This window comes from Dendrobates tinctorius, unplaced genomic scaffold, assembly GCF_039654945.1.
Source record: "Dendrobates tinctorius isolate UK_male_01 unplaced genomic scaffold, ASM3965494v1 ptg000029l, whole genome shotgun sequence".
NCBI lineage: Eukaryota > Metazoa > Chordata > Amphibia > Anura > Dendrobatidae > Dendrobates > Dendrobates tinctorius.
In genome coordinates, this window is record NW_027361697.1 from 18,706,933 (window position 1) to 18,734,587 (window position 27,655).

The 27,655-nt window shown below is 46.4% G+C and overlaps 1 protein-coding gene across 1 annotated transcript in view; it reads right to left on the reverse strand.

Moving 5' to 3' along the window:
- The window catches only part of ABCD3 (ATP binding cassette subfamily D member 3), a 65,111-nt gene that overhangs the window by 26,283 nt on the left and 11,173 nt on the right, over nucleotides 1-27,655 (reverse strand). The window contains exons 2-13 of the mRNA XM_073571412.1: nucleotides 21,783-21,819; nucleotides 21,151-21,249; nucleotides 20,971-21,059; nucleotides 19,622-19,691; nucleotides 15,982-16,079; nucleotides 15,486-15,609; nucleotides 13,387-13,443; nucleotides 13,168-13,310; nucleotides 12,556-12,625; nucleotides 12,221-12,290; nucleotides 11,248-11,345; nucleotides 11,073-11,164 (exon numbers count right to left, since the gene is read on the reverse strand). Of these exons, the coding sequence (XP_073427513.1) occupies nucleotides 11,073-11,164; nucleotides 11,248-11,345; nucleotides 12,221-12,290; nucleotides 12,556-12,625; nucleotides 13,168-13,310; nucleotides 13,387-13,443; nucleotides 15,486-15,609; nucleotides 15,982-16,079; nucleotides 19,622-19,691; nucleotides 20,971-21,059; nucleotides 21,151-21,249; nucleotides 21,783-21,819 (1,047 nt within the window). The remainder of the gene's footprint in view (nucleotides 1-11,072; nucleotides 11,165-11,247; nucleotides 11,346-12,220; nucleotides 12,291-12,555; nucleotides 12,626-13,167; nucleotides 13,311-13,386; nucleotides 13,444-15,485; nucleotides 15,610-15,981; nucleotides 16,080-19,621; nucleotides 19,692-20,970; nucleotides 21,060-21,150; nucleotides 21,250-21,782; nucleotides 21,820-27,655) is intronic.

Here is a 27,655-nt window from a genome sequence, read left to right on the forward strand (position 1 = left end):
CAATTGTCTACCCACTGATTGAGTCTCCTCAGGTTGACAATGGTTCTCCAAGAGCCGTCTGGTTTTTGTATTAAGAAGAGGGGGGGGGGGGGGGGAGTAGAACCCCCTTTCTTCTTCTTGCACTGGGACTTCCCGTAGGACTTGTTTTTTCACTAGTCCCAAGACTTCCGTCTCCAGGGCCAGCTGTTGCTCTTGGGCTTTCCTTCTGGGTGTCACTATGAAGGTATGCCTGGGCGGACGGATGAATTTTATTTTTAAGCCGTCCTTGATTATATTTAGGACCCATGTACTGGGGGAGATATTTGCCCAGGCGGAAAGGAAGAGAGAAAGCCTTCCCCCTACCTCCGGCCCAATGTCATTGGGGAGATTTTTTGGAGGAAGTGGAGGGCCCTTTAAACATATAGCCCGATCCTCTTCTTTCTTTAAAGTCCCAGCTTTTTCTATCTCCCGGGGGACGACCCCTGTTAAATCTCCTCCTCCGAAAGGGCTGCTTTTTAGGTTCTCCCGGAAATCGGGGAAAGCTTTTCTTCCTATCCCCCGCATGTTCCAAAATCTCTTCTAGTTTTTTCCCGAAGAGGAATTGGCCATCGCATGGAATGGAACATAACCTATGCTTTGATGGTAAATCTCCAGGACACCCTTTAAGCCACAGGGCTCGTCTTACCGCGTTTGACAGGCTTGCTGCCCTAGCTGTCAATCTTGCGGAGTCTGCAGTGGAATCTGCTAGGAAAGCCGCTGCTCCAGCTCCGTGCACCAGTGTCAAATTAGCCAGAATTTCGTCCCTAGGAACTCTATCCTTGATCTGGTCCTCTATTTGTTGCAGCCAGACCATGAGGGCACGAGCGGTACAGGTACCAGCTATCGCTGGTTTCAATCCACCTGCTGAAGCTTCCCAGATGTGCTTCAGGAAACCATCTGCTTTTTTGTCAAGCGGGTCTTTCAACACGCCAGAGTCCTCTAATGGTAGGGATTCCTTTTTTGAGGATCTGGCTACGGCCCCATCAATTTTTGGGACTTTTTCCCAGGCTTCTGAATCCTTCTGCTCAAAAGGGTACCTCCTCTTTGATGCGGAAGGTAAGCCCCCTGACCGCTCCGGTTTTTTCCATTCCCTGTCAATTAGCGCTTTTATTTTATCATTTACAGGGAAGGTACGTTTTCGTTTTTCCTCCAGTCCTCCAAACATTACATCCTCTAATGATTTGGGAGCGTTTTCCTCTTTAAGGCCCATTGTAGCCCTAATCGCTCTGACCAGTTTTTCCACATCCTCTGTTGGGAAACATGGACGGCCGCCTATATCGCTGTCCGAGGAGGATTCTGAGGACTGAGTAGAGGAAGAGGAGGTGGAGGGGGACAAGGATCTATCTCGCCCCTTCTGCCTTGGCGAGGCCTCTGAATCGCAGCTTCTTTTACGATCTCTTTTATCTTTCTTTTTAAGGGCTGCCTTTAGGGAACTTTTCACCTCCTGTTGAATTAACTGTTTAAGGCTAGTCACCAAATCAAGGGTCTCCTCCTGTATAGTTTTATTTATACAGTCAGCGCAGAGGTCTTTCTGCCACTGATCTGCCAGCGGGTGTTTACATAGGGCGCATTCTCTATTTTTGGATTTGCTGCTGGCCTTCCTCGACCCCTAGTGATCAAACAGAGAAAATGGAACCCCGTTACCTTAAGGGTGACATTCACGTAGATCACTCACCACCGCTGTCAATCAGGGGTACCGATCTCGGAGGCTCCTCAGATGCACTCGTGACGTTCCTCTTGGACGTCTCAGGGTCATGCCGGTCGCGTTTACGACTGCCGCTCCCACCACTCGAGCGACTGCTCCTGGTATGTTGGCGGCTCGGCCTGGCATCTGGCGAGAGGTCTTGCTGCTGACGCTGCTCGTCTTGCCCCACTTCCATCATGAAGTCTTGGGCATGAGTGCGTCTTGTGTGGTCATCCCCCTTTTGTAAGGGGGATCCACTGCACTCTCCGCCTCCTCCGTTTACCCCACAGCCCCTCCCCCCCCCCGCCATGCCGCCGGGATCTCCTTTCGCCGGCCGGCGTTATTTGCTATGGGCGCCATCTTGGATTACCGGCGCCGCCTCCCGACGTCACGCAGGCACGCCCCCTCCCAGCGTGCCCTGCGTGTGACGTCAGGGGAGCGCGACCCGGAAGTGGCCGTTCCCTAACGCTCCTGGATGCGGCAGAGGGGGAGAGGGCGGCGCGGCAGCCACGGCAGAGCCCCAGGACCCCAGGCCGTGCTGCTCCTGCGCCTGCTCGGACGCTGAGCCCCCGGGGGACCCGCGGACGGCGCTTCCCTCCCCCGACGCACAGCGCCCAGGACCCTGCCTGTTCTTCCACACCGGCACGAGAGAGGGGCAGGTACGTCTTCAGTACACGGGTCCCTGTCAGGACAGGAAACCCAACTGAAGCGAGGTAGAGGTACCGCCCTTTTATCTTCAGTAGGCTTCCTGTCCTGACTGGGCGGATCCCCTCTCTCATGTGTGCCGTCATGGGAGACGGGAAAAAGTCACCTTCCATGAGAGAAGGGAAAGAGAAATGTCCTGGATAGGCTCGAAAGGCGCACTTTGGAGAGCGCCGAGAACGAGATTAAGATCCCACAGATCTATGGGAGAATGGTGAGCAGGGACAACGTGGTCAACTCCCTAGATAAAGGTCTTGACTTGATGCAAGGGGGCCAGATCCTTCTGGAAAAGAATTGCCAGAGCTGAAACCAGGCCTTTGAGAGTACTGAGGGACAGGCCTGCATCTAGGCCGGATTGAAGGAAACCAAGTATGGATGGAATAGAGAACGACATTGGAAAAACATTGTTGTCGTCGCACCAACGGAAAAAGGCCTTCCAGTACCTATGGTAAATGCGGGAAGATGCTGGTTTTCTAGCTCTAATCATGGTCTGAATGACCTGGTTGGAAAAACCTGATTGTCTAGAATCGCGGCCTCAACAGCCATGCCGTTAAACTCAGAGACTGAGAACTCTGGTGGTAAAGGGGGCCTTATGAGAGAAGATCCGGACGGTCTGGAAGTCTCCAGGGGACGTCCAAAAGCATGTTCACCAGCTCTGCATGCCAAGGACGTCTTGGCCAGTCTGGGGCTACCCGAATTACTGGGATGCCTTCTGATTGTATTTTCCTGACCACCCTTGGAATCAAGGCCAGTGGAGGAAACAAGTAAGGGAGTCGGAACTGAGACCACGGGATTACCAGAGCGTCGCAACCGACGGCCAGAGGGTCCCTGGACCTGGCTACAAAGAGGGGAAATTTGGCATATCTGATTGAAGACCGTGGGGTGGAGAGACCATTCGCCTGATGCTAGGCCCTGGCGACTTAGGATGTCAGCTGCTCAATTTTCCACCCCTGGAATGTGAACAGCGGAGATTGCCGGAACGTAACGCTCTGCCCAATGTAGAATCTTTGCAACTTCTGCCATTACTTATTTGCTGTGAGTACCGCCCTGGTGGTTTATGTACGCCACAGCCGTGGCGTTGTCTGATTGGATTCGGACTGGTTTGTCCGCGAGAAGAGGCTGCCAGATGAGGAGAGCAAGATCGCTCTGATTTCCAGCAGGTTGATGGGGAGCAGAGACTCTTGGGCGTTCCACCGCTGGAAAATCGCTCCCCACCCGAGAAGACTGGCATCGGTGGTGATGATTTGCCACTGAAGAGGAAGAAAGGACCTCCCTTGCAGGACTGACGAAGGCATTGTCCACCAAGTTAGGGATTGCCTCACTCTGGGAGGCAGGAGTATGGGGGGATGTGGAGGTAGGCATCTTGTATGTCTACAGAGCAGAGAAACTCCCCGGGCTCCATTGATGCGATTACCGAGTGAAGGGACTCCATCTTGAAGTGAAGGATCCTCACGTGGCGATTGAGTAGTTTGAGGTCCAAGATTGGACGAAGCGAGCCGTCTTTTTTCGGGACTACTAAGAGATTTGAGTAGAACCCCGAAATCCGTTCGTTTGGAGGAACGGGAACAATTACTCTGGTGGATAGGAGGGAAGAGACGGCCTGGAGGAACTCTGGGGTGAGGGACGGTTGTTTGGGAGGATGAGACAGAAAGAAGCGTCTCTTTGGGAGGGAAGAAAATTCGATTTTGTAGCCGGATGTGATGATTTCCCTGACCCATGCGTCGTTGACAACAGACAGCCACGGGTCTTTGAAAGTAGAAAGCCTGCCTCCCACCATGGAAGAACTTCCAGGTGGGGGTGACCCGTCACTTGGAGGAAAATCTCCAGGAGCGGGATCCTGAGGGCTTGGAGGGTCAGCTCTTTGGTCTCCAGTGGGGTGCGGGTTTATACAATGGTTTTCTCCATTCCCCGGAGGTAGAGTGCCGGTCCTACTGGGAGGAGTTTTCCGAGGAAGGAAAGGGGCGAAAGGACCTAAACTGACGAGGAGCTTTTCAGTTGAAAAAAAAACGTCTAGGCCGAGACTGAGGAAGGGAGGTACTTTTACCTCCGGTGGCATCAGAAATTATCTGATCCAGCCTGGCGCCAAAGAGCCTAGAACCCTGAAAGGCTAGGTAAGGCTGGTTTCACATTTGCGTTTTTTTTCGCGGTAATTTAGCGCTAAATAGCGCATGCGTTTTTTTTTCCTATACTTTGCATGGGATGCGCTTATGTGCGCATACACATGCGTTTGTACGCGTTTTACCGCGCATGCGTTTTTTTGCGGTATGCGCTCGGGCGCACAAAATGCAACTTGTTGCATTTTTTGTGCGTCCGATTTGCCTCAAAAAAACGCATGCGCGCGCAATGCGTTTTTTTACAGCAAGACACCCATTATAAGTCTATGGTGAGCATATGTACGCATTGGCATGCTTATGTATGCGTTTTTTTGCACATGCGTTTTTTTTTTTACCATTAGTTTAGACAATGGAATTTAGGGGTTTGGGTAAAGTTAGGGTTAGTTAAGGGGGTTTAGGGTTAGGGTTAGGGTCAGGGTTAGGGTTAAGTATGGTTTGGTTAAGGGTTAGGGTCAGGGTTAGGGTTAAGTATGGTTTGGTTAAGGGTTAGGGTCAGGGTCAGGGTTAGTAAAGTCATGGTTTGGGTTAGTGTGAGTGGCCACCTAATGTTGGAAAAAAACGCAAACGCGGTAAAAACGCACTAAAAACGCATACAAACGCTTAAAAACGCTGCGTTTTTTTCATGCATGCTCATAAAAATGCTTGAAAAAAACGCAGCAGTTGTATGCTTTTGTATGCGTTTTTTTGCGGGAAAAACGCGCTGCAAAAAAAAGCAAGTGTGAAACAGGCCTTAGTGAGTGATTTCTTAGAGGTAGAGTCCGCACTCCATGTCTTCAACCAAAGGATACGGCGTATGGCAACTATGTTGCTGTTAGCTCTTGCTGAACACCCGGCTGCATCCAGAGAGGCGGCCAAGAGATATTTACCAGCATGATTAATTTGGTCAGCCAACTCCACTAGCTCGTCCTGAGGAGCTGACGCTAAAATGCCCTTGCGAAGAATTTTTGTCCAGGCTGAAATGGCTTTCACTACCCCCATGCGAAGGCGAAACTGGGACAGAGAGAGGCGCCAGTTGCCTCAAAAATCGATTTGGCCAGCGATTCAATCTGCCTGTCCGTTGAATCCTTAAGTGATGCGCCGTCTGGAAGGGATAGAACCGTTATTGAGGAAAGACGGGAGACTGGTGGGTCCACCTCGGGAGCTTTGGCCCATTTTTTGAGAAAGTCCGCATTAAAGGGATATAGCACGTCTAGGTGCCTGCGTCCAGGGAACCGCTTTTCAGGATGCTCCCAGTGTTTGATTAACGTAGTCTCGAACTCCTTGTGATTAGGAAAGGTTCGGGAGGGAGGTTTCGCTCGTTTGAAGGGGACAGAGCATTCTTGTAGGGGCGTCTTGTCCTCCTTTATTTTGAGGGTTTGGGTAATCGTTGATATGAGACTATCTACCATGTCCTGTGTTTTGGACATGTGGTCTGAATCTGAGTCAGACCCCGATTGGGAGTCTATGTTTGACCCAATGTCGTCCTCTGAAGAAGGGGACGGAGGCGAGGAGAGCAGCCTGGATGATGCGGAGAGGCCTTGTGAGCTGGAAGAAAGGCCAGACAGGGCCCGCTTCCTGGAACTCCTACCCGGTCTGTCCCTCTGGAGGTCGCGGTCAGATGCGGACGACTCACCGTGAGAGGCGGTCGGAGCACAGGTGGCTGTAGATAGCTGAGGTAATCGTTCTAAGACCTGGACCAGGGACTGAGACACTTTAGTCAGGTCCGCGACCGACAGACATTGCAACAGCCCACTCTGGGGGCGGGGGGGAGCTCTCATCCCGGGGTTCGGTGTGCTCCTGAGGGGCAGACATAGTAGACTGCAGGACGGGCAGAAAGGTGACGACTGACCAGATGCCCACTTCTTTTTACAGAGCGCGCAGGCGTAGTGAGTAGAGGTGGGACTAGAATAGGGAGCCCTTGCAGGGTCGGGCACATGTGGAGTCTGCGGCAGTATAGCAGAACGTATCTCCTGAAAGTACTGCAGGGAAGGGAGTGAGTACTGCCGAGGGGAGCAAATTAGAGCCCCAGGAAAAGCAGAGCCTACCGTAGCCTTATGCTGTAGTCTTATGCGCAGGAGAGCCGAGTAGATGTGTCCCCCAGCAGAGCTCCTTGCAAAGAGGAACGCGAGATTCCATCATAAGGACCTGAACGGTGGGCGGAGCTTAGCGGCCGTGCGAGTGGGCGGCGCTTAGCTGGTTGCCTCACAAGTGGGCGGGGCTTATTGGGTGTGGCTCAAAAGTGGGCGGCGCTTAGCTGTCGTGGTGCACAAGTGGGCGGAGCTTAGCGGCAAAGTGAAAGCAGCTCTGTGATAGGCTAGAAAGAAGCGTGAAAAGAGCGCGCGCAGAGCGGGGGGCGTGAGCCGATGACGCTGCCCGCCAACTAAAGTGAAAGTGCCAAACCGCCCGGAGACTGGCTTGCTGCCCTTGATGCCCGTGACGCTGCCGATAACAGTAGGTACTGGCAGTAGCTGCGGGGGACCCTTGCTGAGCTCCCGGCTGTGGCCGGTGAACAAAGAACCTGGCGAGGCGCGCGCCTGGGAGAAGGGCGCAAATTTTTTTTTTTTTTTTTTTAAAGGAGTGCGGGCATTGAGGGGTTAACAGCGGCGCCGATGGCTACTATGTGAAGGAGCACGGGGCCGGTGGGGGCAGTCAGACCACTTACCTGACGCCCACTTCTTGATCGCGAAGAGGATGACCACAGGGGCCCCATGAATAGGGGAAAGGCTGCTGGGAAGGAAGATCCTCTATACCCGCACTGCGTCCAAGCAGTGCAGAAGACGGCATCAACCCCTTGCTAGAAGGGGTAAGGCCACCGCCGGTGACCACCGTCTTCCTCTCAGCCCTCTCCTGGGAGAGGGGTGAGGAGGGGAATTGGCTAGGACCAGCCACCTGACACCAGCCCGTAGCACCCGAATGGTGATAGGGAAAAGGTCCTGCCTGCGGTACTGAGAGGTGCGATGTGGGCGACACCACATTGCTCACTCAGCCACCTGATATGGGAAGGCAGGGTGAGAAATTACACCCCGTTTTCCACGCTATATCTGGAAAACAAATGGAAAAGATTAATAACACAACTAAAACCTGTAAGGAAAAAAGGATAGTTAACTGCAGATCTGGGGAGATCCCGGTCCGCCTCCTACAGACACTAAGCACAAACTGAGGTACTTCCTGCCTGTCGGTGGGGGTATACTGCCGGGGAGGAGCTAAGTTTTCTTATTTTATATAGTGTCAGCCTCCTAGCAGCAGCAGCAGCATACACCCATGGTAACCTGTGTCCCCCAATGAGGCGATAAAGAAAAGATGGGAGGCGCCGGACCAAGAAGAGCGACAGCCCTCGGACAGGACCGCCCCGCAGGCGAGTATAATAAAAGTTATTTTTCAGTTCTTGTAGGTCTGGTTGGGGGCAGATATACAGCTTTATAGAATGCTGTATATGAGCCCTGAAAGGTGGTGACCGGAACTCGTATAGGCCAAACCTGATGACAGGTTCCCTTTAATAAAGAATGAAGTAATGCTAAGGAGAAATCAGAATCATAAAAGCTAATGAATATTGATTAAAGTCCTCCTGAGGGAGGGGAAATTAGAAGGTTTCACCAATGATCAATATGATAAGTGATAATCTATATAAGGATGTACCCTTCGTTCAATAAATCATATTTTCTGCTCATGACAGTGGTCAATCACTAGTAGTCTTTCTCCGTGTACACTCTCTTGGAGATACAATTTGGCAATAGACAATTAAGATGATCACACAGCTTTAGTGTGACTCTAACAGTGGAATTATCCCGTGCAGTCCATAGACACACATCCATCACAGATCACATAACTAGAAATGAGGGAACCCAAATTTAAAAGATCAGGTTCTGGTTCAGGATTGGGTACAGTTCTAGTATCTGAACCAAACTCTGGACGCCCCATGTACAAGATGAGCCGGATGATGGAACTGTGCTGCAGAGGATGTGACATTACCAATGGAAGAACAGCAGGGGGCGCCAAAACATGTACCTAACAGCAAAAGTCGAATCAAACTTGTGTTTTGCACAATCCAAGAGTGACATAATGATGTATTCACAGGACAAGAGCTGATTATGCAGTGCTCTGTACTGAACCCTGCATCTAATAAGATTTATCACTCCTACTCACACACACCTCGCAGCTATGGGACCATAGTCTGTATACTGTGTCCACACACATCAATAACAGCTGCATGTATAGTCATATTTAAGGAGATAGATCAGCTCACAAACATTTTTAAAATAGTAATCTTGCAATTTTCACAGTGGCCACTGGGGATTTTTTTAAACTCAAACTTCTTGTCCTTTCAGAAGGCGTTTTCAGCAGTCTCTTTATCATCAGTGGCAGGATTACACTGACAGAACCCCTCTATGCACAGCTGATAACACAGCATCCACCAATCACAATCCGTAATGTCACAAGCTGACCCTGCTACCTTCACAATGACATTTGCATACTATTATTACATGCTTCAATACAAAAGAGACAGTCATGGTTTGTTCACTGCAGTTAATGTACACGGGTGATTTCCAGAAACAACAGGAAGACAAGGTCTAAAAAAAGCCTCAGTGTGCAGTGAAAAAAAATGCAAGATTGCCATTTTATTTTCTTTTAAAGGGTTGTTCACTACTCAGACACTACTGTCTGATTTAATCAGAAATCCAGTGTCTAACAGCCGCCGGTGGAATGGTGCTATGGCCGCGGCTGTTAACCTGTTAAATACCGCTGTCAATCACTGTAAGCGAGAGCACCGGAAATGATCAGCTGATGAACTCCGGTGAACTCTCTGGCAGCTCAGTGATACACTGACTGATAGGAGGTAACTGCTCCTGTAGTGTATCGCCGGCGGCCAGGTAGAGCGGTCACACTACGCAGTAGACCACAGCAGACAGGTGAGTATATGTCGGTTTATTATTTTACATTTTTTCCAGGAGAAGAGGGCATCAGGGATTTAGTGTTGAGAGTATAATTTTTTTAAAATTTTCATATGTATGTAATTAATGTACTTTTTTTTTTCGTTAACTGGTAGCACAGTCGCCATCAGTGGCTCATGCTGTCACTGTTATCAGTGACACCACACATAGCCCGATGGGAGCAGTAGTCTTATCAGCCCAAGCCTGCTGACCTGCATTAAGCTTTTAACTGAAGGTCACTGCTGAGGGTCACGCTGACATCTGACAGCATGACCCCGCAGCCCTCTGCCCAACGGTCTTAATGGAGGTAGCGTTACCGCTAAGAAAAACCACCGCACCGGTGTTTCCTACGCTGTCACACAGATGACAGCGTGAGAAACACCATAGGAAGTACGTAAAAACGCAAAACAAAAACCCAGCAAATCCGCAAACATTTTTATAGCTGCGCTTTTGATGCGGATTTGACTGACTAATTTTATGTCAATGGGTCAAAAACGCTGCAAAAACGCTGCAAAAACGCACAAAGAATTGACATGCTGCAAAAAAAAAAAAAAAAAACACTGCAAATACTCAAAGGAAATTTACTGATCATGTGCACAACACTTCAATATCGTCATTGAATTAGCTTGCATAAGGATTCCACAGTGTTTTTGGCCCATTTCCAGGCTGCGAAAACCCATAAAAAACGCACTGTGCTCACACAGCCTTAAGGGTTCCAGAAAATAGTGCCATAAGACACTAAAAAAAAAAAAAAAAAAAAACAGTATTTTCTGGACTATAAGAAGCAACCCAAATTTGGGGGAGGAAAATAAAGTTTTAAATAAAAAGACAGTGCGTTTTAATAATTTTCTCAATATGTGAATGCGCTGACTCCGGTGGCAGTTTTCTGAAGCCCACCGAAAGGAAATCAATGGGAAGGAGACACCGCTCTGTGCCGACATCTTCATAAAGCCCAAGGCCTGGAGCTTCGCAGCGCCGTGACACCCCTTGCTCCCCAGCCCAGGGCCCGCAGCATCGCCCCACTCCTGCCGCCGCCAGCTTCCTGAAGCAGCGACCCTGCCTTCTGTGACCCCGCTCCGCCACCGACTCCCACGGTAAGCTACCTTCGGATTATAATACACACCCCATTTTGCCTCCCATATTTGGGGGGAAAAAGTGGGTCTTATAATTAGAAAAATACGATTTTTTTCCCCAACATTAAAGAAAGAAAATTAATACAAGTTTAGAATCCCAATCATACTGACCTGGAGAGTCGGGTTATCAGGTCAGTTATACCATGCAATGAACACCGGAAACAAAACTACCTCATTCCACCTCCTTCATCTCAGCTTAAGCCTGAGCATGATTTTACAGGATTATTGGAGTAAGGAGGAGGGGGTTCAAATTGGTCAACTGCCCAGGGTCCTCACTCTATTAGGGGGCCCCCTTCATTTTTATTGAGGTCAAGACGCTTAATAACCCTTGGCGACCATGATATCACCAAGGGTCCTTTAAATGCAGGAGCTCAGAGAGGAAATGATGAGGAGACATGCTGGTATGTACCGTGGTGTATATGTGTGTGTCACCTACCGTCACCTAATGTCACCAACAAGAATAGTTTTCCAGTAGTTCTGTGAGCCGTAGCTTTTACTATAGCAGTACACTTACCCTGCCAGCCTGGTCATTTCACGTCCTGCTAGGACAATCCTTCCGAGTGCTTGAGACATCCTTAGTAACATCCTTCCACTCTGGTAGTAATCCTTTGAGAGAAAGACAAGTGATCAGTCAGAGGAATATTCACACAGATGGAAAAGTCTCTATGCACTAATGACATTCATCTCACCTCCAGGAGCTCGGAGTGGCTGCTGGTCAGATGTCTTGGGTGATTTATTGCAAGGAAAGGACGGCTGACAACCAGATAACCGACAACTGTCGCCAGATCTGCAATACATAAATATGTACAATAATCATTAGTCTATAGACTGAGATCAGCAAATGGGATGCGATTGTGACACTTATTTTCATGAATTTTAGTGCTAAAAGAAAAAGCCGTTACACTGTGCTGCGGTGGAGAAATCTTCTGCACTCCAGCTGATGTGAAACTACCACTCCCAGCATTTCCTGACTGCCACAGGGACTCAGACAATCAGGGCATGTAGGAAGTTGTAGAGAGCCACAGTTTGCAGATCCCGGCTACAATGTGCACACAAGGAGTGTACATTGACTATTAAAGGGAGCCAGATAAGGGAAGGGATAGATAGAAAACAAGTATGTGACACAACAAGGGTGCACAGAGTGCCTGAGCTTGGATCGAGCAGTCATTTCCCTTTAAAGGGCTTTCCCATCTATAAAACATCTAGCCCCATCGGCTTGCTGTATTTAAAATAAAAATCAGTGTTACTTGCCTTCCAGCTGCTCCGGAGCTGCCTCTCTGCCGCTGCGCACAATACTTGTTCACAGGCTGCTGACTGCAGTGCAAGTGGCCTCCGCAGCCAATCATAGCATAAGCTGTAGAGCTCACTGACAGACTGCAGCGGTCATGTGCGCTGTAGTCCGGAGATCACCACTGAAGCCACCGGGAGAAGAACCAACGTTGGAGGCGGGAAAGGAAAGTATAGACGATCTAATATGTTTAACTACAGAAAGCTGATGGGGTTAAAAATAATTATAGAAAAACCCCTTTAAAACATTCACATAAGTGAAAGATTAAATAAATCTCAATCCACCGGTATGTGAGCAGTCATTAAAATTGCAGCAAAATTTCTAGGAGTTACCCATTCAGTACAACACAAGACCAAGAGCAGATTAGGACTTACATTTGGCGACAATGTTGTCTACAAAACCCATGGAAAAGCGGAAAACAATAAATTTATGTAAGTGCTCCACCTGTGGAATACAAAGCAACAGGAATCGGATTAGGAAGCATTTCACAATCCGCCAGCCTGCACTAAGCGCACACAAATGAATGAAGGCTTCCAGATTCCACTGCGCTTATTTTATCCAATTCCATTTTTCGACCTATCATCATCACTGAACACGTTCTAAAGTCATTAATGTGCAATTTTTTCTTTTCACAAAATCAGAAATGAAATTTTGAAAATTCTCTCTAAATCTACTGTAAACTAAAGAAATATGAAACTGGTTTTCTTACCAACTTGTTAAACGCAGAATGAATGGTGAGTTTTTCCCTTTTGTTTCCATTGTAAAAGGCAATTTCTTCACTAAAGCAAAAAAAAAAAAAGTCAAATATAAGTTTTCACTGATGGAAAGTATGTAGAAGCCAAGTCCTCCAAGGCTGCTCGAAGGGCGAGATCACACTGCCGAAAACGACCACCGGTCAGCTAGAGGTTTGCTGATCGATTGTTAATTAATGGGTTTGTCCACGACCTGGACAACCCCTTTTAAAATGAAAATACCATATACTCACCCTCCCATACCAGCGACGTCCCGGCATTGTTATACCATGTGAGCCCTGCAGTCAATCAGCGGCCGCTGACGGATGACAGGGGTCACACGGCATAAAAATTTCACAAGAGCCCCTGGCATTGAAATCACTGGACTGGCGAGTACAGGGTGTTTTTATTTTACAAGGAAGACTACTACAGGTATATAATTGCCGCGTTCTTGTTACATATTTCTCCCCACTCGTTCGTATAATAAAAATCATGAATAAAATGCCCTAGCTTTTATAATATGAGTACTGGAAGTCTTTACAGGGTTAACTACCCAAATAGCTTTTCCTGGCAACAAAAATCACCATTACCTATTGGTAATGAGCCGTGAGTTGACATATCTGTATTCGCCTTCATATCTCTGCTCAGTAATAGTCATTTTACCAATAGGTCTCCTGAGGCGTGTAAGGAAAAGTCCTGAGACAAGCAGATAAGCCATCATGCTCGCTGGCCCCTGGGAAAGATAACAGTAATGTGAGTGAGAGAGCACGTGAGAAGCGGCTCGCCAGGAAACATCTGCGCTTTCTTACCTGCGCTCCGATGGCACTGGTTAGCTTGAAGATGTACAAGACTATATCCAGAAATGGCTGCAACACAGAACAATGTATGTATTAATATTAACGCGTGAACCAATTAAAAAAAAAAAAAAAAATCAAAATATAGGATTATCTGAGTAAACGCAATTTTAATGTTTGTCCCATAAATCAGTAGTACACATGAAAATAAGCAACTATAATATATCTTATCAGAAAAATCTGCTTCTTGCTCCTCCTGATCTTTCACGCAAAATTCAGGGGTAAAATATGTATTCAGTGAACACGAATTTTACCATTATGGAAAAAGAAAATGACAGTTGGTGCTTATAAGATTCTACAGAGAGGGAAGGGGGAGAAGCTAAAAGCAGACACAGATATTCTGCTGCAAGTTCTCCTGAAATGACAGTTACACTTCCCCCATAGAATTTTATAAGCACCAACTGTCATCTCAGTAATAAGAAAATCTATATTCACTAAAGACAGATTTAATGCATGATTTGAGAATTTTTAGAACAATCCGCCAGCTCAGGAAGAGAAAGAAGCAGATTTCTCTAATAAGATATATTACAAAGTACACTATTGACTTAAAGAAACAAAAATTAAAACAATTGTTGCTCTAAAATCTGACTAACAATGTATACAATGATCACATTATTTAAGTCCTATCAATAGAGGATACATTTTGTTTATACCAACACATATCTAAGAATATCAGCCTGTTCATTTTAAGTTGCTTTTTAAGATTATACCATCGCCTTCCCTACTTTTATAATATCACAACAAAGTTGCCCCACTGAGCGAATTGCATCTGACAGGCCAGACCTTTTACCAGTTTGAGCAGGTTAAACTGGCCACATCATGACATAGTTGATGCAAAGTTAAGTAAAACTATAATTTCATTCACAACAAAGGGGGTGATAGCCTCTGGGGGGGGCGTGTATTTTTTCCCCTGTATGAATTTGACCAATCATAAGCAGGATGCATCTTACTGGGGTGGGGACCCCAGAGAAGGTCAGACCAGGCTGTCTCTATGTGATATAATAAGACATGTAATAACCTTCAGCAATGCTCTCCTCCCCTGGTTACACACATCTCACTGTTGGCACCTACCGCAATTACAAGTGAAGTAGAGGTGGAAAAGAGCAGAGCTGTGTGTCAATACAAACACTTCTCTGCAGCTTTTCCAAACATAAAAAAATAGATCCAGAAGTGTATATGACATGCTGCAGCGCTCATCTCATATGACTGTCAGCTCTGCTCTTCTCCTAATCCCCAAACACTGTCAGTTCTGTGAAATGAGAGCTGCAGTGTATCACACACACCACTCTGCATTTATTCCAGATTTCAGAACATTATTCCCTGAAACCTGGGATGGATGCAGAAGTGTTTGTAATGACACACCCTGCTCTCTTCCCCTTGTAGGTGCCTGCAATGAAATCTGTGTGACCTGGGGAGAAGAGCAGAGACAGCTGGCTGGATTGCTGGATACAACCAGCATCAGTGCCCCTGCATTCCTCCGAGGCTACAGAGGCAAAGTTTTCTGTGCTTACAACACTGGAGAGCGTACAGTCCGGAGCAGAGATGATATCATGCCGCTCGTCTGCACTGTCAATCATCAGGATCATCCCCCCCATCTCCCCTACAATAAGCAGGAAAACCTAGAGAGAACATGTTTTCCTGCACATCTAAGGGTACCGTTACACTAAGCGATGCACCAGCGATCCCGACAGCGATATGACGCGGTCAGGATCGCTGGTACATCGCTAAGTGGTCGCTAGTGAGCTGCCACACAGGCAGATCTCACCAGCGACATAGCAGCGGTCGGGGGTCGCTACTTACCTGTCAGACGCGGTGATCCTGACGTCCTCCCGCCCGCGTCCACGCGTCGCTCGTCGGCGCCAAAGGAAGCGCCCAACGAGAAATGGTCCAGGACCTTCTCGCGCGATCAGCGATAACCAGCGGGGGAGCCGGTCGCAGGTAAGTATCAGACATAGCGATATCGCTAGCAATATCGCTGCTGCGTCACAAAACCAGTGACGTTTCAGCGATATTGCTAGCGATCTCGCTGTGTGTAACGGGGGCTTAAGACTCACCTTGCTCAGGTTGGAGTACAAGTCCACCACGCTGTTACAGAATCTCTCCACATCCTGTGTGAGAAGCTGGTCAGCATTTGCTATCCGATTATCCAGGTTGCCCATTTTGTAATAAGTAAAGGATCTAATGCAAAAAATATATATTATTCTGATAAATATTATACTCATTCAGACTGTTCTGCTTATATGGCTCCTCAGTGTGTGGTGTCAGGGCACATGGATAAATGATGAATTGTCAGCTTGGATCGTGTGCGTTTTATGAAAGGAGTAGTGCTGTAATATTTGGGCAGATAATTGAATGTATCGGTGTCTCCATGTAAGCAATTAATCAAGTTAATGTAAACGTTTACAGAATGTAGGCAACGCACAATTTACATACAGGACCCAAAACCGCTTCCCTTATAACAAATGGTAATCTACATATAAGTGTATGTTATTCCATATAGCCCTTTCCACTTCATCGTTCCCCTAGAAATGAATTCACGTTGGTACTTACTTCAGATATTCATCATACAGGTGCTTGGTCAGCCGTTCTCGGAAACACAGCTTCAGCTCATTCAGACCGTATTTTAAGAAGTTATTCACTAATGAGATCTGCAAACAAGCAGCACATGCATCAATACACGGCAAACCCCGCGGATCACAACCAGACACATTTCTGAGGAAATTCACACCTTGCTGATTTGCTGCAGAAATGTCATGGCTGAACCGGTCATGTGAATTGGAATTACTGATATGAATCTGCCTGATCCATATACAGACCAACCCCCATTCACACAAAGAAAAGGAATTTCAGTCAAAGACATTTTTGCAACGAATGGGCCACGTGTGAGTAAATCTTTCACATGCTCAATTTTAGTGGCACGGCTGTTTTAGTCACATTGTTCTTTTGCAAGCATTTGCTTTTATATCCGCATTAGATTCTGCCCCTTTTCGCCCAGACATCGGATGATTCATAGTCCTTCTAATATCATATTCATGCCATCTCATGACAGTCTTCAGACCGCATCGTCCCGACTCCGTACACAGGAGACACGTGCAGATACTAGAAGCCAGGAAGATGCTATAGAAGGACAGAAGAGCGGTTTACTGTTACTTAGGAGGAATATATAGGAAAACAGCATCTGTATTCAAATTATACCTTCTTAGCGACATTGCTAGCCTATACATTCAGTGTAAAAGGGCCAGCGAGGCAATATTCTGACTTGTACATTGTAGTTTAAAGGGAACCCGACAGGGAATATATGCTGCCTGATCCACGCGCTGCATGTGTCCGACCCTGGGTGTAAGATTTCAGCCAGGTATGTTTTACAAAAACATACTTTAAAAGCCGGACAGACTAAGCTGCACGGGAGCCTAGTCAGACAGGTCGGTCCTCGGCAGCTTCTCCCCGCCTGCTCCCCTACAGATACAGGTCTCTCCTTGCGTATGTGTACGGGAAGAGACGCGCCACGCCGGGAAGAGACGCGCCACGCCGGGAAGAGACGCGCCACGCCACGCCGGGAAGAGACTCGTTATTCCCGGGGAGAGGGAGGAGAGATGGCACTGGGGAGCGGACTTCTCGACTAAATCTCCAGCTATGCGTGGTCTCCAGCAACATCTAAAGTACATTTTTCTCCAAAATGAAGCAGCGCTTCAGAGTCTAACATAATTGGCTGAAACCACACATGTATCAGTGATCAGGTACCCATTAAGCTAGGTTTTTTTCCCCTATACACAACCCCTTTAGCATATGAGAGTTGATCACAATTACTTTCAGTGATATTTGTGCAAGTTAAAGGGTATTTCCGGCTCTTCTCACTTCTGTGTCAGGAGGTGAGCGGTGCAAGTGATGTCACATCTGACACATGTGCAATCTGCCCCGTTCATAAATAGGAAAAGTGCACGATATTTGCCGCATTCTGATATAGAAGTGAACAAAGCCAGAATTAACTTTTTAAGGCAGGCACGAGATTTTCCAAACGTTGCATACTAGATTATTCATAGGAGCCATATACAAACTTAATGCCTTGTGACTTGGAGAACTGTTATAAAAGGTATATGGACATTTTATCACATCCTAATTGCTGGGGTGAGCCCCCAGAATCATAGGACCACACAGCGGTTCTTTGAGGTCCTAAAAAGTTGCTCACCTGTTAAAATCAGCCACCTTCTATGTCTTGTTTATCGATGACTTCCCATCTACCCACATGACAACAGCAGCCAATCACTAGCCTCAGTGATGAGCGGCGTGAGATAATGGAGGCCAGTGATTGGCTGCTGGAGTCACGTGTGCAGAAGGGAGGTCACACTAAACAACGACTGGCTTCATTGCATCGGTGCTGCTGCGGAGGGCGATTTATCAGGTTATTAAATAAGTGACTTTATGCCATTCCCTCCTTCTGGAAACTATTTTACCGTATATGCTCGTGTATAAGCAGACCCGTGTATAAGCCGACCTCCCTTATTTTGTCACAAAAAAACTGGGAAAACTTATTGACTCGTGTATAAGCCTAGGGTTGCCCCGTGAGTGGCCCCAGATAATGCTGCACAGTGTGTGGCCCCAGATAATGCTGCACAGTGAGTGGCCCCAGATAATGCTGCACAGTGTGTGGCCCCAGATAATGCTGCACAGTGAGTGGCCCCAGATAATGCTGCACAGTGAGTGGCCCCAGATAATGCTGCACAGTGAGTGGCCCCAGATAATGCTGCACAGTGAGTGGCCCCAGATAATGCTGCACAGTGTGTGGCCCCAGATAATGCTGCACAGTGAGTGGCCCCAGATAATGCTGCACAGTGTGTGGCCCCAGATAATGCTGCACAGTGAGTGGCCCCAGATAATGCTGCACAGTGAGTGGCCCCAGATAATGCTGCACAGTGAGTGGCCCCAGATAATGCTGCACAGTGAGTGGCCCCAGATAATGCTGCACAGTGAGTGGCCCCAGATAATGCTGCACAGTGTGTGGCCCCAGATAATGCTGCACAGTGTGTGGCCCCAGATAATGCTGCACAGTGTGTGGCCCCAGATAATGCTGCACAGTGTGTGGCCCCAGATAATGCTGCACAGTGTGTGGCCCCAGATAATGCTGCACAGTGTGTGGCCCCAGATAATGCTGCACAGTGTGTGGCCCCAGATAATGCTGCACAGTGTGTGGCCCCAGATAATGCTGCACAGTGTGTGGCCCCAGATAATGCTGCACAGTGTGTGGCCCCAGATAATGCTGCACAGTGTGTGGCCCCAGATAATGTTGCACAGTGTGTGGCCCCAGATAATGCTGCACAGTGAGTGGCCCCAGATAATGCTGCACAGTGTGAGGCCCCATCATGTTGCTGCTGCTGCCGCCTCCGTTACCCAAAAAAAAAAAAAAAAACTGTATACTCACCTCCATCGCTGCCCCCTGCTCATCAGCGTTGCGGGCTCTGCAGTGACTGTGCAAGGTAGGGCACAATCGCGCCCTCTGACCTGAATGTCACTGCAGAGGACGCAAGACAGCAGAGCGACATGCAGGGACAGGTGAATATGCCTCCCCCCGTTCATACTCACCCCTGTCCTGGCGCTTGTCTCTGCAGCGCAGCCCCCCTGCTTATTCCTTGTTCTCGGCGCTACTCTTCCTGCTTCAGCGGTCACGTGGTACCGCTCATTAAACTCATGTATATGCGCCTATTCATGAGTTTAATGAGCGGTACCACATGACAGCTGAAGCAGGAAGAACAGGGGGCGCCGAGAACATGGAACAAGCAGGGGGGCTGCAGAGAAGGGTGAGTATGATCTCTGACACCCCCGCTCCCCCGCCGATCCCCCCCAGTATATGATCGTGTATAAGCCGAGAGGGGGGACTTTCAGCCCCAAAAAATGGGCTGAAAATCTCAGCTTATACACGCGTATATATGGTATTTATCTTTGAAAACTCATTTAAGTGATGTGAACTGTTTACTTCTTTACTCAAATGGATGCACCTCACCAGGAATGGAGTTGCGCTGCAGGTTTCTGTGTGACATAAGGCTAAGTAAGATATCAAGGTGTCCAAGAGATTAGATTCCAGTTGATCATAAAGTTGTGACATATCTCTAAGATACGGCATAACAGAAAATGCAAACAAACTTCACAAATCAATTTTTGTGCAATAAAATCAATACTGAAGTAAAAGCAAACTTACGGCTGGCATGGCGGCGATAAAGTTGAGAAGGTATTTCTTAAAATCTTTTGTGCTGCGGCCAATGATTGCACTAGAAACCATCACATGCACAGTGTTAACATATAGATCACAGGAAACAATAGCAAAAGCTCTACAGTCATACAATTGACAGATACGTAGCATTAACCATGCTAAGATTATTACAAGATCCATTGTCCCATATGGATCATAGCATGTGGCATACTTTATTACTTAGTGAAGTTTACAAGAGCTTTTTGGCTCCACTTCATCCCATCTCTGACCATTTTGGAGGAGATGGTAGAACTTGGAAAAAGTCGCACAATTTTTGCACAACTACAAGATGTTCAAAATTGTTGCAACCTTTCAAAGCAATTTACTCTAGAAGTCTGGTGAAATTGCTTTGTTGAATCGCGACCATAGCTTCTGCAGGAAGCAAAGCCATTTATGTAATATGGGTTTACTACATGAGACTAAAGCACCGGGCTCAAAAAAAAAAAAAAACACATACTGTTAAAATGATACAAAAAAAAAACCTGTGTCAATTGAGCTTTGAAATTATATTTTATGCAATTATTTTATTAGACGTGTTAATATTTAATAATCGGAAAAGCAACGACTTTTAAAAACACAACTGTCTTTCGACACGTCGCATGCTGCGCGGTTTTGCAGCAGTCCACAAAGCATATGCCATGCTCTCAAAGCACGGGGTATTTTCCCAGAGTGTTACCAGTGGAATTGCAGCCATATACTGCAAAAAGTACTTCCTGAAAACGTCTCTGTTCCTGCTAATGATTCCGCTGCAACAAAAGCAACATAAATATTTTACAGGTCGGGAGAGAAAACGCCGTCAGAAAATGAGCTATTGTGTAAATCAGGGTTATAACCATTTTAAATCATGAACTTAAAAAAAAAAAATTAGTACAATAATTATTAGTACCTGTAATGTTAAAAAAGATAAGTGTTAGATTTCCTTCAAGAGGTTAAAAAAAAAAAAAAATAGATATATACAATTTGTGACCTAAGAGGTTACTTCCAGCATTTATTGATATAACCTTTCAAAAGGATAGGTGTTAACTTGTGTATTTGAGCACTGGGACCCCAATGATCCCAAGAGCAGGGCTCCGAATAGCCCCGTCCAAATCAAGAGTTGCCCGCGCAAGCATGCCACGCAATTATTCATGATTTATGGGAGATGAGGGGCTGATCGGTGGCAGTGCTGGATGTCGCACACTACCGATCTGATATTAATGACCTATGCCATGGGTAGGCCATCAGGTAGACAACCACATTAACAGCCTCCTGAAAAAAAGACCATGAAACTATGGAGCGTAACGTTGGCTCGGTAATACCTTTCAATAAAAGTTCCATTCTGAATCATCCAGATGTCACAGTATGTGCGTGCGACCAGCATGATTGCGATCAGCGTCAGATATCCACCCTGTAAAAAAAAAAAAAAAAAAACACACAAATTCAGTAACAAGTAGCAATGGTGAAAGACACAAATGGAAAATGAAACATCTAATGCTCACTTCTTTGCAGAAAGTTTTGGGAACCAATATTCTCAAGATGCGGCCAATCCTGGCAAAGAAGACCCGGTCCACCACGGCTTTTTCTTTTTTTCCATCTTTCTGTAGAAACATGAGATTGTACATTCAAAACCAATGGAAGAAGTAATGAAGGTAAAGCGGTCACATAGTTCATTGCTGCAGGCAGAAGAATACTAAAGATGAGCAGATTGTTATATAGTTTTCTGAGAAAAGTGTCAGTAACTTCTCATTTACTGGGGCATATGTCAGGACCAAAGTGATCGCCAACCCTGGCCAGTTTTAGTCATAATGATCACTTGGGTACAAATGTTATGCCCACGTGATTCACAGTGGCATGAACGGGTCCCTGTGCTTAGTACCCGGGGCCACACAAAAAACATTTACTGCAAACGGCACCTAGGGGGTTTAAATACCTCAAAAGTTTTTTTTTGTTTTTTTTTTACCCCATCCATGTCTGTGAGGAGTCATGGGTCAGCTATTTGGTGTTGCTAGTGCTGATCAGCTACTGATGATTTTGCCCCCCACCTCCAGGCACAGGCAGAAAGAGGCCTCAATGACAGGTGACAACTAGTCTATTCCCCTTGGGCAGCAACAAGTCAGACAGCAGACTCTACCTCATTGTTCTGGACTGGTGTTCTTCCACTTCTCTTCCTACAGAAGAAGGAGCAAAAGGTTAGTTACACAGTCGCACAGACTGAAACAAGACCTAGGTCCATCAAGTTCAAGTTATGAAATGTCCTATAAATGGCTGTTATATTCCTGATCTAAGGCTACATTCACACACAGCGTTTTTCCTGTGTTTTTTGAGGATACGTTTTTCAGCTGCAAAAGCTGATCATCTTTTTAAAAAACTGCATCACCTGAAAGGTTTTTGAGCTCATAGATAATGTTTTCAATAGCAAAAGCAGATTAGAAATCTGCTCTATCTATCCATTTATCCATATCTGTCTATCCATATCGTATCTGTACCAAAAAGAATGAAAACAGGATAGTACACCAATATATATTCTGTTCTATCTAAACATCTTGATTATTGGATCATAAAAATGATTAAATGTCTGAGATTCACATTGTACTACAATAAATTTTTCACTTAAATATAAGCAATATGTGTGGGAGTCGGAGTCGGAGTCGTGGAGTCGGAGTCGGAGTTGGAGTCGGAGTCGGTGTAAGGGAAATTGAGGAGTCGGAGTCGGAGTCGCAGGTTTGGCTTACCGACTCCACAGCCCTGGTGAAAACTTCTGCAATTTGCGGCAGACTCAGTCGCTTCTTGTATGGATGACCTAAGTCACTTTTGCTATAATGATCCATCTGGGTTGGATCATTGTTGGTCACCCAGCAAATAAGGTGAGGGCAAGAATTCACGGGCAGGCAGTGGCTAAATGCCTGCCTGTTCTGCCCGATGGCGTCTTGCAGTGGTCCATCCGACAATTATGCTCCTTCATGTGACCTCAAGTCAACAGAGCAACTCTTCTGCTTCCGCTCTGTCGACAGTGCGTGACTGCCGCTGTCATGCTGATTGACAGCCGGCTCCCTGCGGTCAGGCAACGTGGAGCCAGGTGTCAATCAGCATGACACTGGCAGAAATACCCTAGTGATGGAGAAGAGGACGTGGCGTCATCGTAAGACGTAGAATCCAGGGCTGTGGAGTCGTTAAGCCAAACCTGCGACTCCGACTCCTCAATTTCCCTTACACCGACTCCAACTCCCACATATATTGCTTATATTTAAGTGAAAAATTTATTCTAGTACAATGTGAACATCAGACATTAAATCATTTTTATGATACAATAATCAAGATATTTAGATAGAACATAATATCTATTCATTGGAATACAACTTTAGAACACAAAAAACTGTAATAAATTGCAAACATGTAATACACTATGTAATATCGATTACACATATATATATATATATATATATATATATATATATATATATATATATATATATATATATAACACTATGTAATAAACTATAAGTGGCAAAAAACAGTTTTCAAAAAAAAGATACTAAATAACATTTGTGCAGTCTATGAATTTGTTCTAAGAAATAGAATTGCCTCCATCAGATCCTCCTTCATAGTTGACCTAAAATCTGACCTAATAATTTTAAGGCTAGAGAACACCTCTCTACATTAACTTGGGTTGGAGGCAAAGCCGTAACCACATGGGCAACATCTCTAACAATTTCCGGGTGTAAAGGAATTGCCTCATGCACAGTCAGTTTTGATGAACGGTTGAATTTTTCTATTTCTTTGAGAACAAGTGAAACATTTTGCTGAAATATGGTCAATCTCCTGCTATAGGAGACAGAGTGAAATCTTTTTCCTTGCGGCAACACTTTGCCTGCTCCATGTCATCCAAATACTTGTCAAAGTCAAACTCCTCATCTGATGAGGATGAAGATATGGCAGCAGTAGCACTGTCAGGACCAGAGTCCTCTTGCACCTGGCAGTACTCCTGCAGGCCACTCATCCTAACTGCTACCTCAGTCAGAGTTTCTTTTCCTTTAGTAAGCTGTTAATCATCAAGCAGTATACGATGACTTGGGTCCACATAAACAGCTGCCAGAAAAATGTTATTTTCCAATAGCTGTGTCTCTCTCCGCTTCATTGAAGCAGAAATGCGATCTGCGATTAAACAGCAAAATAGCAAGTTCTTCCGCTCCCTCGTGAAAATGCCAGGAGTTAAATCCTCAGCTTGTAATTTTTTAGTCACGGTAAATGGGTGATTAAGCAATTCCTTCAATTCAGCCACCTGTGTCCACTGACCTTCATTTAGGGTTACCTGAGGGTTCGCCATATCTATAAGAAACGGTTTTAGTTGATCAACAATTGCCCTTTTCCAGCACATCTCTTCAAGATGGAATCAATTTTAGGGGTTCTGGCAGCAATAACCAATTTCCTCACTTTTCCAATCAGATTTCCAGCATGTCCCTCTTGCAGACCAACTCTTATTGCCAACTGCAGCGTGTGCACAACGCAGCGCATGTGATGAATAGGAAAGTGTTTTGAAGCAGCTTCAACAAGATCATCTATTTCTACAATATAATTTTGCTGTTCTTCTGTAGTAATATCTGTTTGTTCCTCAGATACATGAACAGCACTGTGGCCTTCCATCTCAAACATACTGAATCCTAAATGTTCCTCTAGCTGTTGTTCATTACTCTCATTCATCAGTGTAATTGTACTTATGTGTGAAGCATTGTCCATTACAACAGCAAGAACCTGTTCTTTTTTGAGTTCGTAATCTTGCAGAACTTTTTCCACTACGGCCTGGAGAAACTGGCTGCTGTGATGAGCTTTAGTATCTTTTACTGCCAGCGTGTTGGTAACAATTTTTGTTGTCACAAACATATCGAACATTGATGGCAAAATAGTTCACTCTGTGACGTGTGCAGGCATCCATTTTAAGAAACATGAAGCGTCTTTTGAGAGTCTTTTTAAGATCTTCCCTTTGTTTAAGGGCTTCTTCAATCACTAATTTTCTAATACTTTCTCTTTCCAGAGAAACACCAAGTTTGCGGGCCATTTCTCCATTAAGAGCTGTAAAAGCTGGTAGTGCAAATAATGTTAATGGTACACCGTCCTTCACAACAAGCTGGAGGAGCTGTCTTTTAGACATATCTGCTGTCATTGTTACAGTAACTTTGTCACTTACAAAATATCTTGTTAATGATGTTTGAGACGCTCTTTCCTCCTCCTTTGCCTGGCAAGAAGTGTTAGTCTGTGTGCTACCCGGCTTTCATTCTTTTTGGTACAGATAAGATATGGAGACAGATATGGATAAATGGATAGAGCAGATTTCTAATCTGCTTTTGATATTGAAAACATTATCTATGAGCTCAAAAACCTTTCAGGTGATGCGTTTTTTTAAAAATCTGATCAGCTTTTGCAGCTGAAAAACGTATCCACAAAAAACGCAGCAAAAACGCTGTGTGTGAATGTAGCCTTAGATCAGGAATAGAACAGCCATTTATAGGGCATTTCATAACTTTCCCAAATTCCTATGAAAAAATATTCAGCACATTCTGCATTGAACTACTGTACCCAATTTATTTTATATTTTAGGAGTCGGAATCGGTCGATTTTATACCGACTCCGACTCCACCAAAATGAGCACCGACTCCACAGCCCTGGTGGAATCGCTGGCTGAAGTGGTCTGTGACCAGATAGTTAGCAACTACTGGCTTGTGGATTCTTAGGCCCGTAGGAAAAAAATATAATAGTTCTGGATAACCCATTTAAATCCAACCATATCTGCAATTACTATACTGAGGAGTGGATATGCTCACACAGATTTTGTTTTCCTTTTTTAACACAGCTTCTATTTCTATGTATGTACTGCAGTCACTACTTGCACCTGTTCACATTTGCTTCACTTTCTTAGGATGTGAATTTGTTTCAGACCCATTATGTTCACTTTAAAGTAGTGGGAGAAATACTGCATAAATGACACAAACAGGTCTCCAAGAAAAAAAAAAAAGCTAAGAAAGATGGCGTGTCTGGTGCGTTCTAGGAAACACGGTAATCACCTCCAGGGCAAATTCTTTCACCTAGTTTCACACCGACATGTCAAAGAACCTTTGGCCTCCTCTGAACACACCCGTCATGGAGCAAAGTTTACCTACCATGACGAAGATTGTACAGGAACGCTGCCACCGCATCCAACTCTAGCGCAGCCATCCAAGCCAACACTATGAATGTTATGTCGCCCTTTGTCTAAAAGGAGCCGTCACCAGGTGGTGTAAAGTGGGCGCTTCTACTCTTATTTGACTTCCACTACTCCCCTGAGTGCGCCTTTTCTCTGATAAGAGGTTCAACGACATTTGGGTGTTAATATCAATAGTTCTTACTAAAGGGGCAATGCTCAGAGTAAAAATGCAGGGAAGTCTAAAGACCTGCCCCAGATAATCCAGAGCCACGGCACTCCACCAGATAATAGAGAGCCACATCCCCCCCAGATAATCCAGAGCCACGTCCCCCCAGATAATCCAGTGCCACGTCCCCCCAGATAATCCAGAGCCACGGCACTCCACCAGATAATAGAGAGCCACATCCCCCCCAGATAATCCAGAGCCACGTCCCCCCAGATAATCCAGTGCCACGTCCCCCCAGATAATCCAGTGCCACGTCCCCCCCCAGATAACAGAGCTACATCCCCCCAGATAATCCAGTGCCACATCCCCCCCAGAACATCCAGTGCCACGGCCTCCCCCCCCCCCCCCGATAAGGCCTGTTTCACATTTCCGTTTTTTGACGTCAGTCAAAATCCGTCTCTCTCTCTTCCCAGAAAGAGAGCTACTTCCCCCTAGATAATAGAGAGACATGTCTTCCCCGATAATCCAGTGCCACGGCCCCCCCGAACATCCAGTGCCACGGCCCCCCCCCCCCCGAACATCCAGTGCCACGGCCTCCCCCCCCCCCCAGATAAGGCCTGTTTCACATTTCCGTTTTTTGACGTCAGTCAAAATCCGTGTCTCTCTCTTCCCAGATAGAGAGCTACTTCCCCCTAGATAATAGAGAGACATGTCTTCCCCGATAATCCAGTGCCACGGCCCCCCCGAAAATCCAGTGCCACGGCCCCCCCGAAACATCCAGTGCCACGGCCCCCCCGAAACATCCAGTGCCACGGCCCCCCCCCGAACATCCAGTGCCACGGCCCCCCCCCGAACATCCAGTGCCACGGCCTCCCCCCCCCCCAGATAAGGCCTGTTTCACATTTCTGTTTTTTGACGTCAGTCAAAATCCGTCTCTCTCTCTTCCCAGATAGAGAGCTACTTCCCCCTAGATAATAGAGAGACATGTCTTCCCCGATAATCCAGTGCCACGGCCCCCCCCGAACATCCAGTGCCACGGCCCCCCCCCGAAACATCCAGTGCCACGCCCCCCCCGAAACATCCAGTGCCACGCCCCCCCCGAAACATCCAGTGCCACGCCCCCCCCCCCGAACATCCAGAGCCACGGCCCCCCCCCCGAACATCCAGAGCCACGGCCCCCCCCGAACATCCGGCACCTAGATATTCCTAAGCCATGAACCCCCCAGATAATGCTAAAACATGTTAAAAAGATGCTAAAAAAAATTAAGTACTTAGGGGAGCAGTGGGAATAATATTAGCACAAAAACTGCCACTTTTGTCATGGTGACAGATCCCCTTTATCTTCATTTAATACATAGTTTCTCATTTTACAGAGATATTCTCCCCCACAAGTAATAATTTTAGAGAATACTTCATGCAGTGCTGACCAGAATCATCTCACAGTGCCGTCTTGAGCATGATGCCTTATCTGCCATGCACATGGTCACATTACAGCTCAGTTTGGTATGGAGCCATGATAGGGCTCATATTCAAGTGCACTGGGCCTCTCCTGTCCCTCCAAATTTATATAAAAAGTTATATTTAAGTTTTTTGCTGTTGCATTCTGCTCCGAGCATTCTCTATCACATGCCGTATGTACACAGCCTGTGATGGCGCCCCGCAG